The 13,793-nt window shown below is 48.3% G+C and overlaps 1 protein-coding gene across 1 annotated transcript in view; it reads right to left on the bottom strand.

Moving 5' to 3' along the window:
• The window catches only part of LOC126525578 (caskin-2-like), a 342,542-nt gene that overhangs the window by 214,381 nt on the left and 114,368 nt on the right, over positions 1-13,793 (bottom strand). Inside the window, exons 8-10 of the mRNA XM_050173505.3 lie at positions 10,059-10,167; positions 8,690-8,784; positions 8,033-8,144 (exon numbers count right to left, since the gene is read on the bottom strand). Of these exons, the coding sequence (XP_050029462.1) occupies positions 8,033-8,144; positions 8,690-8,784; positions 10,059-10,167 (316 nt within the window). The remainder of the gene's footprint in view (positions 1-8,032; positions 8,145-8,689; positions 8,785-10,058; positions 10,168-13,793) is intronic.

A 13,793-nucleotide genomic window follows, 5' to 3' on the forward strand; every position in this document is an offset into this window, starting at 1 on the left:
ACGCAACGGCAGCGTGGGAGGTCGTCGAGGCGAAGATTAATTTCCCAGAAAGTTCCTGCAGAGTCTTAGAGCGCGGTCGGGGTGCTGATACACCGCAACACAGTATACACATGCTCGCGGACAACTTTCTGTGGCAACGAAGGCAAAGCTTACGCGGAGGCAAAAGGTGCACGTCGTGACAGCGCTCCTGAAGATATAGTCCCCGAGTCTCATTCGCGTTTATATATAAGCTTGGGAACAGGAAGCGCGCATATCCCATTTACTAGAGCCCTTACTTTAATATAAAGACCCAAAGTAAATCATTTAGTGTTAAATTTGAATTTGAGACTTTCGCTTTGGTTTTCCGCGTTTCGACAAATGCGAAGCCTTTCGCAAGTGTATACCGACTTATACCCTGATTCAGACTTTGTTCCAATACTCGCCGTATAGACGGCAAAGTAGACGGCTAAGCGGACAGCGGCGATCTCGTTCGAATTCTGACGAAGAAGGCAAAGATGACAGTTTCGCGAAGACAGCCAAGATCGAAGTCGAAAACGATGCAGGCAGCTTTCCTGCCCAAACAAGATGGCGGCTGAGCAGGACGCTTGGAAACTCGAAGTGGAAGTCGTCCGAGCACAATGAAACGTAGGCACGCATGCTCTTGCGCTTAATGTAAGTCACGTCGTGTCGTTCACACGTTCGCAGATGCAAATAGATAAAATACAGTGTTTTAGATAAATGGATAAATACAGTGACGCGAGGTGGCCTCACGTCGCGCAGGCGTCTTCCATGACTCTTCGAGACGGTTCGAGACGCATTCCATTACTTGGACTCGAAGCTGTCTTCTTAGCTATCTACGTAGGCTGTTTCAGATGCTGGCCAGAATTGGTACACATACTCAGTATCTGTTCCGACAGAGAGAGCACGGCCAAAATCTGGCGTACTTAGCGCGATAACACGCGTGCAGAAGTAGCGACTCTGTGGTCCTCATTTCATTGCCACAGAAAGTTGCCTGTTACTATAGTAACACGCAGCCCATCCTCTCGTGATGTAACGTGCAATACCAGTAGGTCGGCACAACAACGCAGTGCGGCGCCACTGCTCATATAGCAGACTACCCGCCCGCTCCAAAGGGGGTGGTCACAGACCACCACTTGACTTGAGCAGCACACAGATGAGCGATATACATGACACATATAGGGCTAGTTATCCACCATGCGCTTTTTCTTCTTATATCTATAGCTCCCATGCCACTCGTGCTATGCTCAAGCGAAAGACGAATCGTTACTGACAACACAAAACGTAGATCGTGCATCGTAAACACACAGCTCGTAAGGCTGCGCTAAGTATGGCCGGGTTCAAAACGGTATAGGGGCGCGCGAGAATGGGATACGTAACCAGGCAGCTGCGAATTGCCGACAATGAATGAGACGCTTGCAAGCACGCCGCAGAATGTCAAACAGTTATTGCGAACAGTAAGCTTTGTGAGCCCGGTCCCAGATTCTAACACATGCGTAGAATGAGAGTCGGGCGGATGCCCCCCCACTGAGCGCCTATCTTTCAGAGCGCACTATACTGAGTATATATGGTGGTGCTGCTGCCAAACATTCTTGTAGCAGGCGGCATCGCCACCCGATTCTATGTCGATAGGAGAGAGCTTTAACCGTAAAGTGGTGGTGGTGTACTGTTGACGATCACGAGTGCGGAGACGTGAATAAACGAAGCTATGCGCCGAAGTGAGCATTCAGGATACGGGTGCATGTCTCGCCCCTGTCACCGCGTTTTTGTTACTTCTTTCTTTGATTATTAAAAAAACAGGAGTTTCGAGACAAACTATTACTTTTTTTACTGACCAAGCTTCATGGACGCGGCGGACAGCAAAATTTACTCCCCATACTCGAGTAAGATTATTATTTAACGACTTCTCAATAGTTATATGTTTAATGACATGAGGCGCGTGTCGTAATTGCAGTGCGTAAGTCAGCCGCTTCGTTTCCTAGAAACACTGCCTTGCGCCAGAAGGCCGAGCAAGCGCTAGTGCTCTTCTTGAGCCTTTCCTGTCACGTACCTGTTCCCGTCCTCTTTTAGAGCGCAGTTCCTAGGCACCCGTTCCTGCGCTGAACTTCGGCGTGCCTGGGCGTCACTCGTAACCGAGAGAACGAGCACAGCGAAGGATGAAAGAGCGAAAACGGAACGCAGCGGCGAGAGCGAAGAGAGCGCGAAGACAAAAGCGGAGAAGGAGGGTACGGCGAAAGCGTGAGAAGAAAAAACAGTGCCGCGCAAGACGGGCTGTGAGGCGACGATAGCTATGAGATGGCGCCAGGGTAGCGCGCGTCAGACATATGGAAACAAAGCGCTGCATGAGTGGAGGACTGCCCGCGGCTGCTGCTGTGAATTCTACCCACGCGCTGCCTCTCGCGAGCTCCCGATTAGCGAGGCAGTCGCTCCGTTCGCAACGTGCCACACGAGACAGAGTGTCCGCGCCAGCCAATATATCGCGAAATGAAAACACATATAGAGCTGTGCTCAAATTTCGCATTAGGGAGAATCATAATCATCGGTGAACTTTTTCTGTCTTTGACCTATTTCCAGCCACTAGATCCCTCACCCCAGCGCAGGGTAGCAAACCGGAAACTTGCCTTTGGTTAACATCCCTGCTTTTTCGCTCTCTCTTTCTATCTCTCTCTGCCTTGCGCTAGTTTCGACAAATAAGTGCTCGAAACCTGAAGAAACAAAGAAAAATCGATCGCTGTTCCACTTAAAGAGAACAATTATTTGATTTAGTTGCCCTCATGAAATAAATAAATAAATAGAGCCCTACAGCAAAGAAGAAGCTTGACAAGTGAGAAAAGATGCAAAAGACACACACTTACGTGGGTGGTGAAGCTGCACGCAAATGTTAATTGAGGATAGTAAATAAACAAACAAAACTCATTTCTCTCTCACAGTGTTCATGACAACATTTCCACTTGACCTTACACGGGAACCAAGTGTGTTAAATTTACCGCTTTCTTCTTTCTTTCCTTTTTCACAGTTATTCTTCTCACAGTAGCATTGGACGTACTGCGTCGACAGCCTAAACACTTGCGAGAGGAGCGTTTTGCAGCAAAAGTAAGCCCAGAGACGCATACACTTCTCCTTACAACCGCAACTAAAGGACATGGGCAACCAGCCGAATCCAATTTCTGCAAGAACAGCGTCTATGGCCACGGGGTGAAATATTGCAGAAAGCGCCAGTCTTTGAGCGAAAAAATGAAAGAACAAAAACATGAGAAGAAAAAAGGGGGTAGCGGAGGAGGGGGAGGGCTGTTACCAAGAGCAAGTGAGGGATTTCCTCGGACCGCGAGCTCTTTTTCACGGAACGTGCTGAGCAGGCTGGAGGCCATCCTTGAGACAACGTCCTTGACGAGGAGAAACAAAATCGGGTTAAGCCAAATTGAAGAAAGAAAAGAAAACCAAAGACAAACAGCAGTGCCTTCTTTTCGTAACTCTACCCCCAGCGTCTGTTTCATCAGCCATCCGTGACGCGAGAGATCTAGCTCTCCACTCGCGGCCAGGAATTCCTTCAGCATGTTGATTCTGAGAACGGCAACCCAACACCAGGGATGCGAAGCGAGAGACGTACACAGCCTGCCCGCTTGCGCTGGGCCTCGGAAGAGTTGCGTGCAGTACAGCGAAGGCCCCTGCGGTGGCCTGCCTGTTTGAAAAGAAAATGGGCTAAGAGGCAGCTAATCTACATAACCGAAAAGACGCCAAGGCAAATGTATTCCTCGTATCAACAAAGCCAATAGCAAATGCGGTTTTGAAGTCTGCCTTGCTGGCAAACGTAAGGAAACGTGCCTGCGGCGTTATGTACTTTTACACAGTACGGTGCATTCGTAAAGTGAGCACCTCGCTGGTAATAAAACCAATATAAATGACACACTTCTACTTCTTCGAGAAAAATAGAACGTCCCAAAAAACGCTTTGGTTGACATCCATACATTAATTAAAACGTAGTATGCATGCCATCATGCTATAATTCTGCCGTAAGTGGCAGTCAAATGCTAGATGGGTGTTGCCATCGAGAGTGAGCCGTACTTCTACCTGCAGCGTGTGTGTGAGCCGTACCTGCTGTGCACCATTCTCGCGGATTACCGCAGTGCTATCAGCCTACACGCGCTCTTGAGATCACTCCGTTAAGAACTCCGATGCCGATGTGGAAGTATGCTCCGATGTGGAAGTATCAGGCAACCGGCGTTGCTTTTAATCAACTATAAATGTACGGCGACCAGAACGTCGTAGAAACAAGAGGCAGCTGAATGACCGTCTGCAGCAGTCGAAGCGGAATAGACGGACATTCTCGCGAGATGCGCAGCTGTGGGCATTACAATTATCTTGAACTTGGCCTTTACGATAGACGAAAGCAGAGAGAGAGAAAGATGCAAGAGAAAAAAGGAAAGAGTTGGGCTGTCACGGATGGTGTAAGGTTACCAACAACCATGCGGGGACTGCATCCGCGGTCGTGTTCGGCTCGTCTGCTGCGCGAAAACACGCGATTCGATTATCGTCTGCTCGGCCCATAACGCCGCGTCTGTCGGCTCGCGATCGGCATGCAGACGATATAGCCGTTGCAGGACACAGTGAGCGCTCAGAAATGAATCGAGAGAGAGGAATGCTATTAACGTCTGTAAGCGTGCGAGACTATTCGAACTGATCGCACGCTGACAGAACGCAGTGAACATAAATCTGCAGTCTAAACGCGCCATAACGACTCGAATTGATTCACTGGTGGGGTTATAAACGTAAAGCAACAGCTGGGCCGGCTATTAAAGAAATTCACACTTTGTCGATCCGTCGTGTATATATCCTTTCAGTCATACACAATATAGTCACAGTGATAAAGCAATTTCGAGTACGCCAAGTCCGCTGTCGGATAAGCAGACAGTATGCAGTGGCCTTTGCTAACCAGACTTCCAGTTTCTAGTAAAATTCAGATTGCAACATTGCATACAAATGACCCGAACGCAGTTTTGGCGTGCTTCGTGGCACGTGCGGACGGGACCGAACACTGGATTAGACTAAGCACGGCTCCCACTAATCACTACGGCTATGAGATGCAACTGTCAGAATCGAGAATCGGCTATCGTGTGAAACGTGAGAATGGGCAACTGTGAAAATCGCCAATCTCAATGCCGCGTTGTCGCTAGACAGAGAGAACATTCACTAAATTTAGCGACGAAATTACTAAAATGGCAACACTGCGGTTTACATGTGAAGATATGGCGTTGTTGTGCCACACTGCATGCGTGCCTATCTAGAAGCAACGGGCGCTCTTTCCTGCCAAAGGGATTTAAAAGGACACTAAAGGCAAATATTAGGTCAAGCTAAAGTGATAGATTATTGCTTGAGAATCTCTAAGGCGTGAATGTTATCGCGAACAGGGCCTTAATAATCGAGAAACAGAGGTAAATGAAGGACATGATTAGAGACTCCTCCGGGACATTCAAGCACTTGGCCGACGACGAAAGCACTCCTCAGTTAAATTCTGTCACTAGTACTCGACCACTTGTTGTAAAAAAACATTGTATTGTAGTATAACACGAAATAAAATGCTACTTATCTTGTTCTATTTCATTTTTAGAAAAAGAACTCACTGACATTTCCCTTGACAACGACGCGGGCGGTCGAAAGGTTTCGTTTTCGCTCGACTCTGCGCCTCCCAAGCTTTCGCGTTTCAGCAGTTTCGTTATCCCTTAGTGCTGCGCTGATTTTGCTGGCTCGCGAAATCCCGCACAAACTGCAAGTAGCGGACAATTCAACTTCCGCGTGATGTCTCAGGATTTCCGAACGGTCTACGCCACTTGATAAAAAAGCAGCTGCTGCGGCGAGCCCACCGCTCTGCCTTGGCTCGGTGCCGCTGTCTGTCGGGCGCCGTTTTACTCACCGACGGCTGCAAAGGGTGGCGATTGGGTATGCAACGTCACCACTCCCCCGGTTGGGAAACGGGAGATTGGAATTTAGAAAAAGGCATTGGGACCCTTCAGATGCAATTTTCTCGTAAACCAAGTCCCTCCTCAGCACGACACAAGCGTTGCGATGTTTATGGGATGGTATCTACAGTCCACGTCGACTTATTATTCGCCTTAGTGTCCTTTTAAGGCCAAACCGGCCCAGTGTTAGGGAGAGAGAGTCGCCACCAGCCGCCCCGTCGGTCTGTTGCACTCTTCGGCCCTGCTACTTGTATGCTATTACCTGCTACAAGTACACATTGTACGAAGCTTTTCGTCTGCTTTTCGTCGGCTGCAAGAGTCCGTCTCTCGTCCCCGTCCCCGAGACGCAATAGCGTGGGGCTACCGTGTGCATGTATGCGAACATGTAGGCTGCTAATGACTTCATGCTCCTATATACACCCAAGAAGAAAAAAATGCCGTCTAACTTTTTTCTTCCTTTTACACAAGCTGCCATCGCGAATAATATCAATATCACGAACGTGGAGCAACACCCATGTTACTTAGTAAGACGCCGTCTCACCCCCCGCCCCGGGCTACGCCACTGTCCCTGCTATACTATTTGCGAAAGCTATGCATGTCGCCAAAACAGGGTACGCGCTTGTAAGTGCAGGCGAACTGTGTGCGACCTCGCGCAATCTCGGCGATTGCCCAGTAGTGAGAAAGTGTGTCAAGGTTCGTGGGCAGATGCTCCGAAACGCGCCGCATTTCAGTCCATTCATACGCTGGCGGGCCGTGTGGCGAGCGCGTGTAGAGTTAGGTTTGCGTTTCAGAAATAATAATAATTTTAAAGAATGGTTTTAGATGCCGGAAACAGTCAGCGCAGCAAATGCATGTAGACGTTCCTTTCCCCCATACGCACGCACACATGATATGCATGCAATTTGATTCGTGCACATGAACAAACATGCACGCGCACATACACGCGCAGGCGACAAAAAAGCGCACAACGACAGAAAAAAAAAATCAATCAGAATAGGCTATATTCGGCGCGGTCCGGGAGGAAGTAACTTCCGGCGGGGTCCCGAGAGCCTGGTGAGCGAAGGCCCGGACAGGTCACGTGTTCGTGCAGAGGAAACAGCTGGCCCAACGTGTGCGGCTAGTCACAAGCGCGCGCGCCGGTGACCCGCGACCGGAAATGACGTCAAGGACCACTTCCAAGCGGCAGTCCGCCTCTCGCACGCGTCCCGCCACGTGAACCAGCACACGTAAGCCTCAGCTGAAATGGGTAGGCGCCTCCGCTAAGTGTTTGCAGCGCGACCCTTCGTTGCAGCCATGTGTATAACACCCCGTTATCGTAGAAAGCAACGGCAGCCCACGCGTTGGCAGAAGTGGCCGCAGTCTGCAGTCAGGCGTGGCACGTATACGTGGACTGCTATAGTGCACGCATGACACACCGAATACGAAATAATTATGTCCTTCATCGATTATTTTCGTGCATCGTCATTGTCCTTCGTGTCGTTGTCGTTCGCTGGAACCAGTCACTCGACCCGACCGATGACATATATGCAGACTAGAATGAAAACAATGGTTGCAGAACTACAGCCATGGTTTTTACTTTTGCCAAATATAAAGAAATGAATTAATGAATGAATGAATTAATTAATTAGATAGATAGATAGATAGATAGATAGATAGATAGATAGATAGATAGATAGATAGATAGATAGATAGATAGATAGATAGATAGATAGATAGATAGATAGATAGATAGATAGATAGATAAACCGACAAGAGCTTGAGCTCGTAGAACCACTCTTCACGCGCTGTATTGTTTGATGCGAGGGCGCAAAAAAGCACTGTCCTTCGCCGAAGATTACAGCCGCGAAATATAATAGGAGCTTAGGTAAGTGAATCACCGGGCGAGCGAACAGGAATACAGGAACCACCAATAACGGCATCGCCATACAGAAACAGCTAAACATGCGAGAGAAAGAAGGACTGGCTGTGGCTGTTCGACCCATCAACCCACCGGCGAAGGCAGAGTCGGCGCAGCCACTCGCTAATCAGCCCGCAGTGTATCGATCGGTGACAGTATACACACACAGAGGACAGGGACTCACCCTGCCTGTGCAGCAGCTGCACCGCAGTGGCCGGGAAGTATCCGGCGCGCGAGCTGTGGCCCGGGCCGAACACGATGCCCTTCCAGCGGCCGCTCTCGCACTGCTCCAGAACCTGGGGGAGAAGGGGGGACAAAAGGGAGGCACGAGAGAGGGATAAATATGTTAGAGAACAGAGGTTAAGCTGAAAAAGAGAAGGCCACGAACACTTTCGAGCAGTACTCTAAAAAATAAAATGACCGCGGATGTTTTTTCGGCGTCAACAGCTTGAGTCACAAAACAGCAAGCTTCTGAAGATTTCTATAAAGAGCCTCCACAAAACTCACACACCTGAAATTGATCGATCGATCGGTCGATTGATTGACTGATTAATTGATTGATTCATTGATTGATTGAAATGTTGGAAGCGACATCCGGGCTATGACAGACATCGCTGTGTGCGCTCAGAATTAATGTTTGCCCCTCGTGTACAGCGTTCTTCAATCGACATCTCAGTACACGGACACTTAGGCATGCCGCCCAAGTCGAAATCCGGCGGCAGCGGCAGGGAACTGAACCCTCGACCTTGCACTCGGCAGCCGAGCGACACAGCTACTGAGCTAAAGCCTCGTGAAATGCCACCTTGCACATATATGTATTGGCGCGAGGAGAGGCCCTCACCGTGACCATGTCGCCTTCGCGCAGGATAAGGCACTCGCTGTCGTTAGGGTCGTAGTGGTCCCGAATGGCCCGGGCTGGCAGGGCTTGGAGCATCTCTTCAGAGAGGAAAACAAAAGAAGAACGGCAAGCTTAAGAATCACGTGATTCCTTGATTCAACGCTTTCTTTTTTCTTTTTTTTTTTTTTGCTGGCCGTGCATACCACCGAATGTCCTGAACCAAAGAAATCGGCTAGGTACGCGGAAACAACACCAGGTCTGCAATGGCAGAGAAGGCACGCGAAACACGAGCAAGGCACAGAAATACACCGCGACAAAAAAAGGGTCGCGAAAGAGCCACCTGAATTAGAAATGAAACACGCGCGGCGCGGTATAAGGCAAAGACAGGTATACCTCGAAAAGCTGTCAGCTTGCGCCAGTCTCGTGCCGGCCTCGAATTTCTTGTGCAGTTTGTGTGTTTGCCGTGTCGTCCTTAATACCACCCTCCATGGGGAGCAACAAACCTTTTACTGTGTTTAACTCACTACAGCCCAATGGCAAGCTATATCCTCCGAGATATGGTCCACCGTGGACGAACAAGGGAAGCTGCCAGCCGCAGAGCCAATTGATCTTTCGACAAGGGGACTCGTCTTCGTTCTTAGCTTGGCTTTCGAGTTGGCAAGTGGGCATGTCTTCAACAACAAAAAAAAAAATTACATTATGGGGTTTTAGGTGCCAAAACCACTTTCTGATTATGAGGCACGCCGTAGTGGAGGACTCCGGAAATTTCGACCACCTGGGGATCTTTAACGTGCACCTAAATCTAAGTACACGGGTGTTTTCGCATTTCGCCCCCATCGAAATGCGGCCGCCATGGCCGGGATTCGATCCCGCGACCACGTGCTCAGCAGCCCAACACCATAGCCACTGAGCAACCACGGCCGGTGTGTCTTCGACAAAGACAAGTCCTGTTGTCGCAACGCTAGCTTTGCGTCAAGGCTTATTTCCCTCCTTCGTCCACTGTTAATCAATTCAACCTGTGAGGACCGAAAATTTGACTGAAAGACCAAGCTGAAAGTCTAGCGTGTGTACTAAAGTCTACACTTCCGTCAGCCGCGTCATTATTTTATGTGAAAACATCGTTTAGTCTTAATGCATCCCACGTGAGTAGTTCAGTACAAAAGGTTCCCCGAATAAGTTAGCCAAGGCGCGCCACAGAAATCCGTCTGAATATAGGGACGATTGCACGACTGCAGACACGAGGGAAGACCAGCTTCCTTCGTAGCACAGCTATCGACACTGTGACGTTTGCGAACACCGCGAACACGAAGGTGTCTATAGATAAGCGCGCATGCGCCGATTTCACTCTCTCTCTCTCTAGTCTTGCACGCACCTCTGAGCAGCACCTTGAGGTCCCTGGCGGCCTTGGAGCTGGAGAACGTGCGCACCAGGTCCAGCGCGGTCTGCTCCGACGAGTTGGGCTTGTTCACATCGATGCCGCTCTGAGCACAACAGGCACACACGTCGTTATGTGACACCCGGTTTCACGCAAACGCAGCTCGCCCAAATAACGACCGTGCACTATAATACACTGTGGGGCACGCGCAAAGCTGTGCTTTCGAATCCGGCTGGTAGTCATAGAATGTCTAATAAGCGTCGTCAAGCGGATAAAACGACGCCGAAGGGTTAAAGAACAGAAAAAAAAAGCAGTGGGAAAACACGCGCCATATTACGAGCAATAATTGTACGATCCCCCCCCTCTCTCCCCTGTTTTCACGAGAACCTTATACAAGAGTCACTAACACTCCTGTTGACTTTTTCTTGGGGTTAATACAGACTTTCTACTGAGGTGCAACTGTATAACACGCACGAATTTTTACAAGGGCAACACTAGTCTTGCATCTCGCACGGTCTACTTAACATGTTTTAAAGAGCTGTCGCATAACACCTTCAAACACCGAGGTCTCTGAGCAGCCTGTTTTTGCTTATTAACATCTTCCTTCACCTCAACCATGATCCCACGAGGAAAAAGAAAGGTAAATTCAACAGACGCTCTCGCTTGCGTGGATTAAATAGCGAGTTTACGAAGCTGCAGACGGTATACTGTAATGCAGCTTCATCAGATTTGCTGAACGGCATGGAAGACAATCATTCCAGAAATAAGGTTGCCGCGGAAGTTCACCCTGTGGAGCCTGAGCTCGAGCAGACGACATTGCAAAACGCAGACGACATTGGAGAACAAGAACAGCATTAAAACTGCGCAACATCCGGGGCGCTGCGGTTCTCCGTTGCAAAAGTGTCATCGGCAGGAGCAACAGCCAGATTATGTTCGCTTAACGAGCTCTGCACAGTGTGGGCGGCTCACTTCCTCTACACTACTAAGGTTGCAAAAACGAAACCAATCGGCAGACGGGCTTCAGCGAGGTCGCGCGCCCTTTGGAAATAGTCGACAAGGGCGGCAATGTGGGCTTGCAATATAGAGCTTGCTATATAGAATCCCTACAGGGTAGTGTTCCGATTAAGAGAGACGACGCGTGCGAGAAAAAAAAAATGAAAAGAGAACAGAAGGCTTCATCTTGATCAAGCGCTCAAGTCTCCAACTTATTGCGAAGCTGCATAACGTTACGCGAGATACTGTGCATGTGTGGTCTGTGTGTTTCTGCGCATCAGCTGCGCAATAATGTGTGCAGGAAGCCACATACATACAACCAGAAAGACACACGCACGCACGCGCCCTATAGGGGTGATCATATATAAGTTTCAAGGACTTTTTTAGAAATCGCCCATCGCACGTACGTAACATAATTCTCGTCACTTAGCTGGAATATTCGAAGGGGCGGACATGTACGAGAAACCGAAACAAATATCGAACTAATTAATATAAATTCGCTAATTGAATTCCTAATTCATTACATTACGACACATATTGCAATTTACGAATTGTAGCCGGTGAGTTCGCAAGGCGTGTCCAACTAGAATGAATTTCAAGAATGACACAACTTTGGAGATATGCACCATCAAACTAGCGGTAAAATCGCACTGTTGCTCCACTCAGGTTTTTTTTAACAAAACGCTCTTTCAAGCACTGAAGCACAAAATTAACTGGAACACCCATGTATTGTTTCTCACACTTTGAGAAACAATCTCTCGAAACTGGTGTCATCCTGAAATTTAATTTCAAGTGAATACATTTTGCATAGTCACTTGCTAAAATTCTTAAATAGCTATATGTACCGTGCACTAATTAATTAAGCATTTAATTAGTGAATTTCCAATAATTATATGAATATGTGTTCTGATTTCTCGTGTTAGTAATGTCCGCCTCTTCCAATCCGATCTTCCATAGCCGATCTGCCATAGCCGATTTTCAAGAATTCTACAAAACTTATATGACCACTCCGTAGATGGCACTCTGCAAGAGTGTACGGGGAATGCTTTGCAGTCTCAAGTGTGTTGAAGCTGGGGAACGGAAAACGAATTTATTGTATGGCAGTTGTGTTAAAAAAGGACAAAAACTACGCAGCTCAGTGTTTATTCTTTTTGTATTTTTTTCTTTTATTTTCAATCTTTCTTATTTATTTATATATTTATTTATTTTTGTAAACAGACAAGTACCTTGAACACTGACTAGCTTTTGTTTCTCAGCTGCAACATCCGCAGAGTCATAAATAAAATAGTTAATAGTTCGACCCAACCAATGAATGATCCTATTAGGAAATCCTCCCAGAATCGCTGGGGTTGACTCCCAATTAATTTGTAGGAATCTTGTAATACGAGCAATTTGTAGGCACTATCAGTGTGTTCTCGCAGTACTTTAAAAATGAAACCATAGTCTGACTTCTCATAGAAAAACGTAAAACACACTATATCGGCTGGCCATGGTATATCGGGAACAATTAGAATTGCTCTACAAAATATTTTCCTTTCAGCACCTGGAAAGGTACCTTTCAGAAGCTACGTCTTCTGTATGTGACTTTACCTTGTGTTCGAAGTTTCTTTCTTTATTTATTTTCTTTAATCGTTGCCTCACTGACCCCCACCTGGCCTGCTGAATTTCGATTATATATGCCTGTTTCTCTTTCTTTTTGCGACATGTGTTCAATGTACTTACGCGAGCTGACTTGCGTTAGCATTTGCGTTATGTTTACAAGAATCTTGTTTCATTTCTCTGTTTTTTCTTCCGTTCAGTACCACTTTATTCGTGTATTTACGACATGTAAATTCTGTAGAAAAGACGAGTAACCGGTGCCACTTAAGACGCCAACATCACGAGAACATGTCGTATTTAGACAAAAACAAAAGGAAAACCGATCACCTTGCACAGGTACGGCATGAGTCAGATGCTACTCGACCAAAAGGCAGCGTCGGCGAGACAGCCGTGGCATCCAGGTGGTGGTGGGGGGGGGGGGGGGGGGGGGGGGGGGCGACCAAATGCTTAATCATCAGCGAACCTCGCGGCAAGGCAGGTCGGCGCGCCTCCGTTTTTTCGCGTCCTCTGACCTGACCCAAATGAGAAAATTAATATCGTGTGCCGCAGAAGCCGGCGGTAAAGTAGACTGCGCGGCGTCAAAAGAACGCCGCAACGAGCAGACGAAGCGGGCACAGTGCAAGCCTCCATGCACCGTCCGGAATACCACTGCGGTCGGTTGTGGTGGGTGCGAGGATGGCCTCCGCTACGCCTGCCGTCTGCTATACGCGTGCTTGGGAGCAGACGACAACGCCCCTAAGCTGCTAAACCGCATCTGCGCGTTGGACGCAAAGCACGTCGACACCGCCCTCAGCGCCGCCTGGCGCAGATTTCCCGTAACTGGGTCGACATAGCACGAGTCCTTACGTAACGTCACTAACTGTGAGTGAAAAAAACAGAGAAGCACGACGCAGATTGCATGCGTGCGTGCTTAGCAAAACGTGATGCGTACACGTATCATGAGTGAATTCAGCGCGGGTTTGCATGGCATCTTGGCCAAAGAAATGCGCAAAACGAAAGAATGCCGTTCTCGCATTGCAGAAGTTGGTTTCTCAGCGTGTTTCCAGAGTATACAGTACCAGTTACCTAGATCACTAAATGCATTTGCACGTAACAGTTTCGAGCTAGCACCCTGCTCACAAGATAACTCGGTGGAATTCC

Source organism: Dermacentor andersoni, chromosome 8 (assembly GCF_023375885.2).
Source record: "Dermacentor andersoni chromosome 8, qqDerAnde1_hic_scaffold, whole genome shotgun sequence".
Lineage (NCBI taxonomy): Eukaryota > Metazoa > Arthropoda > Arachnida > Ixodida > Ixodidae > Dermacentor > Dermacentor andersoni.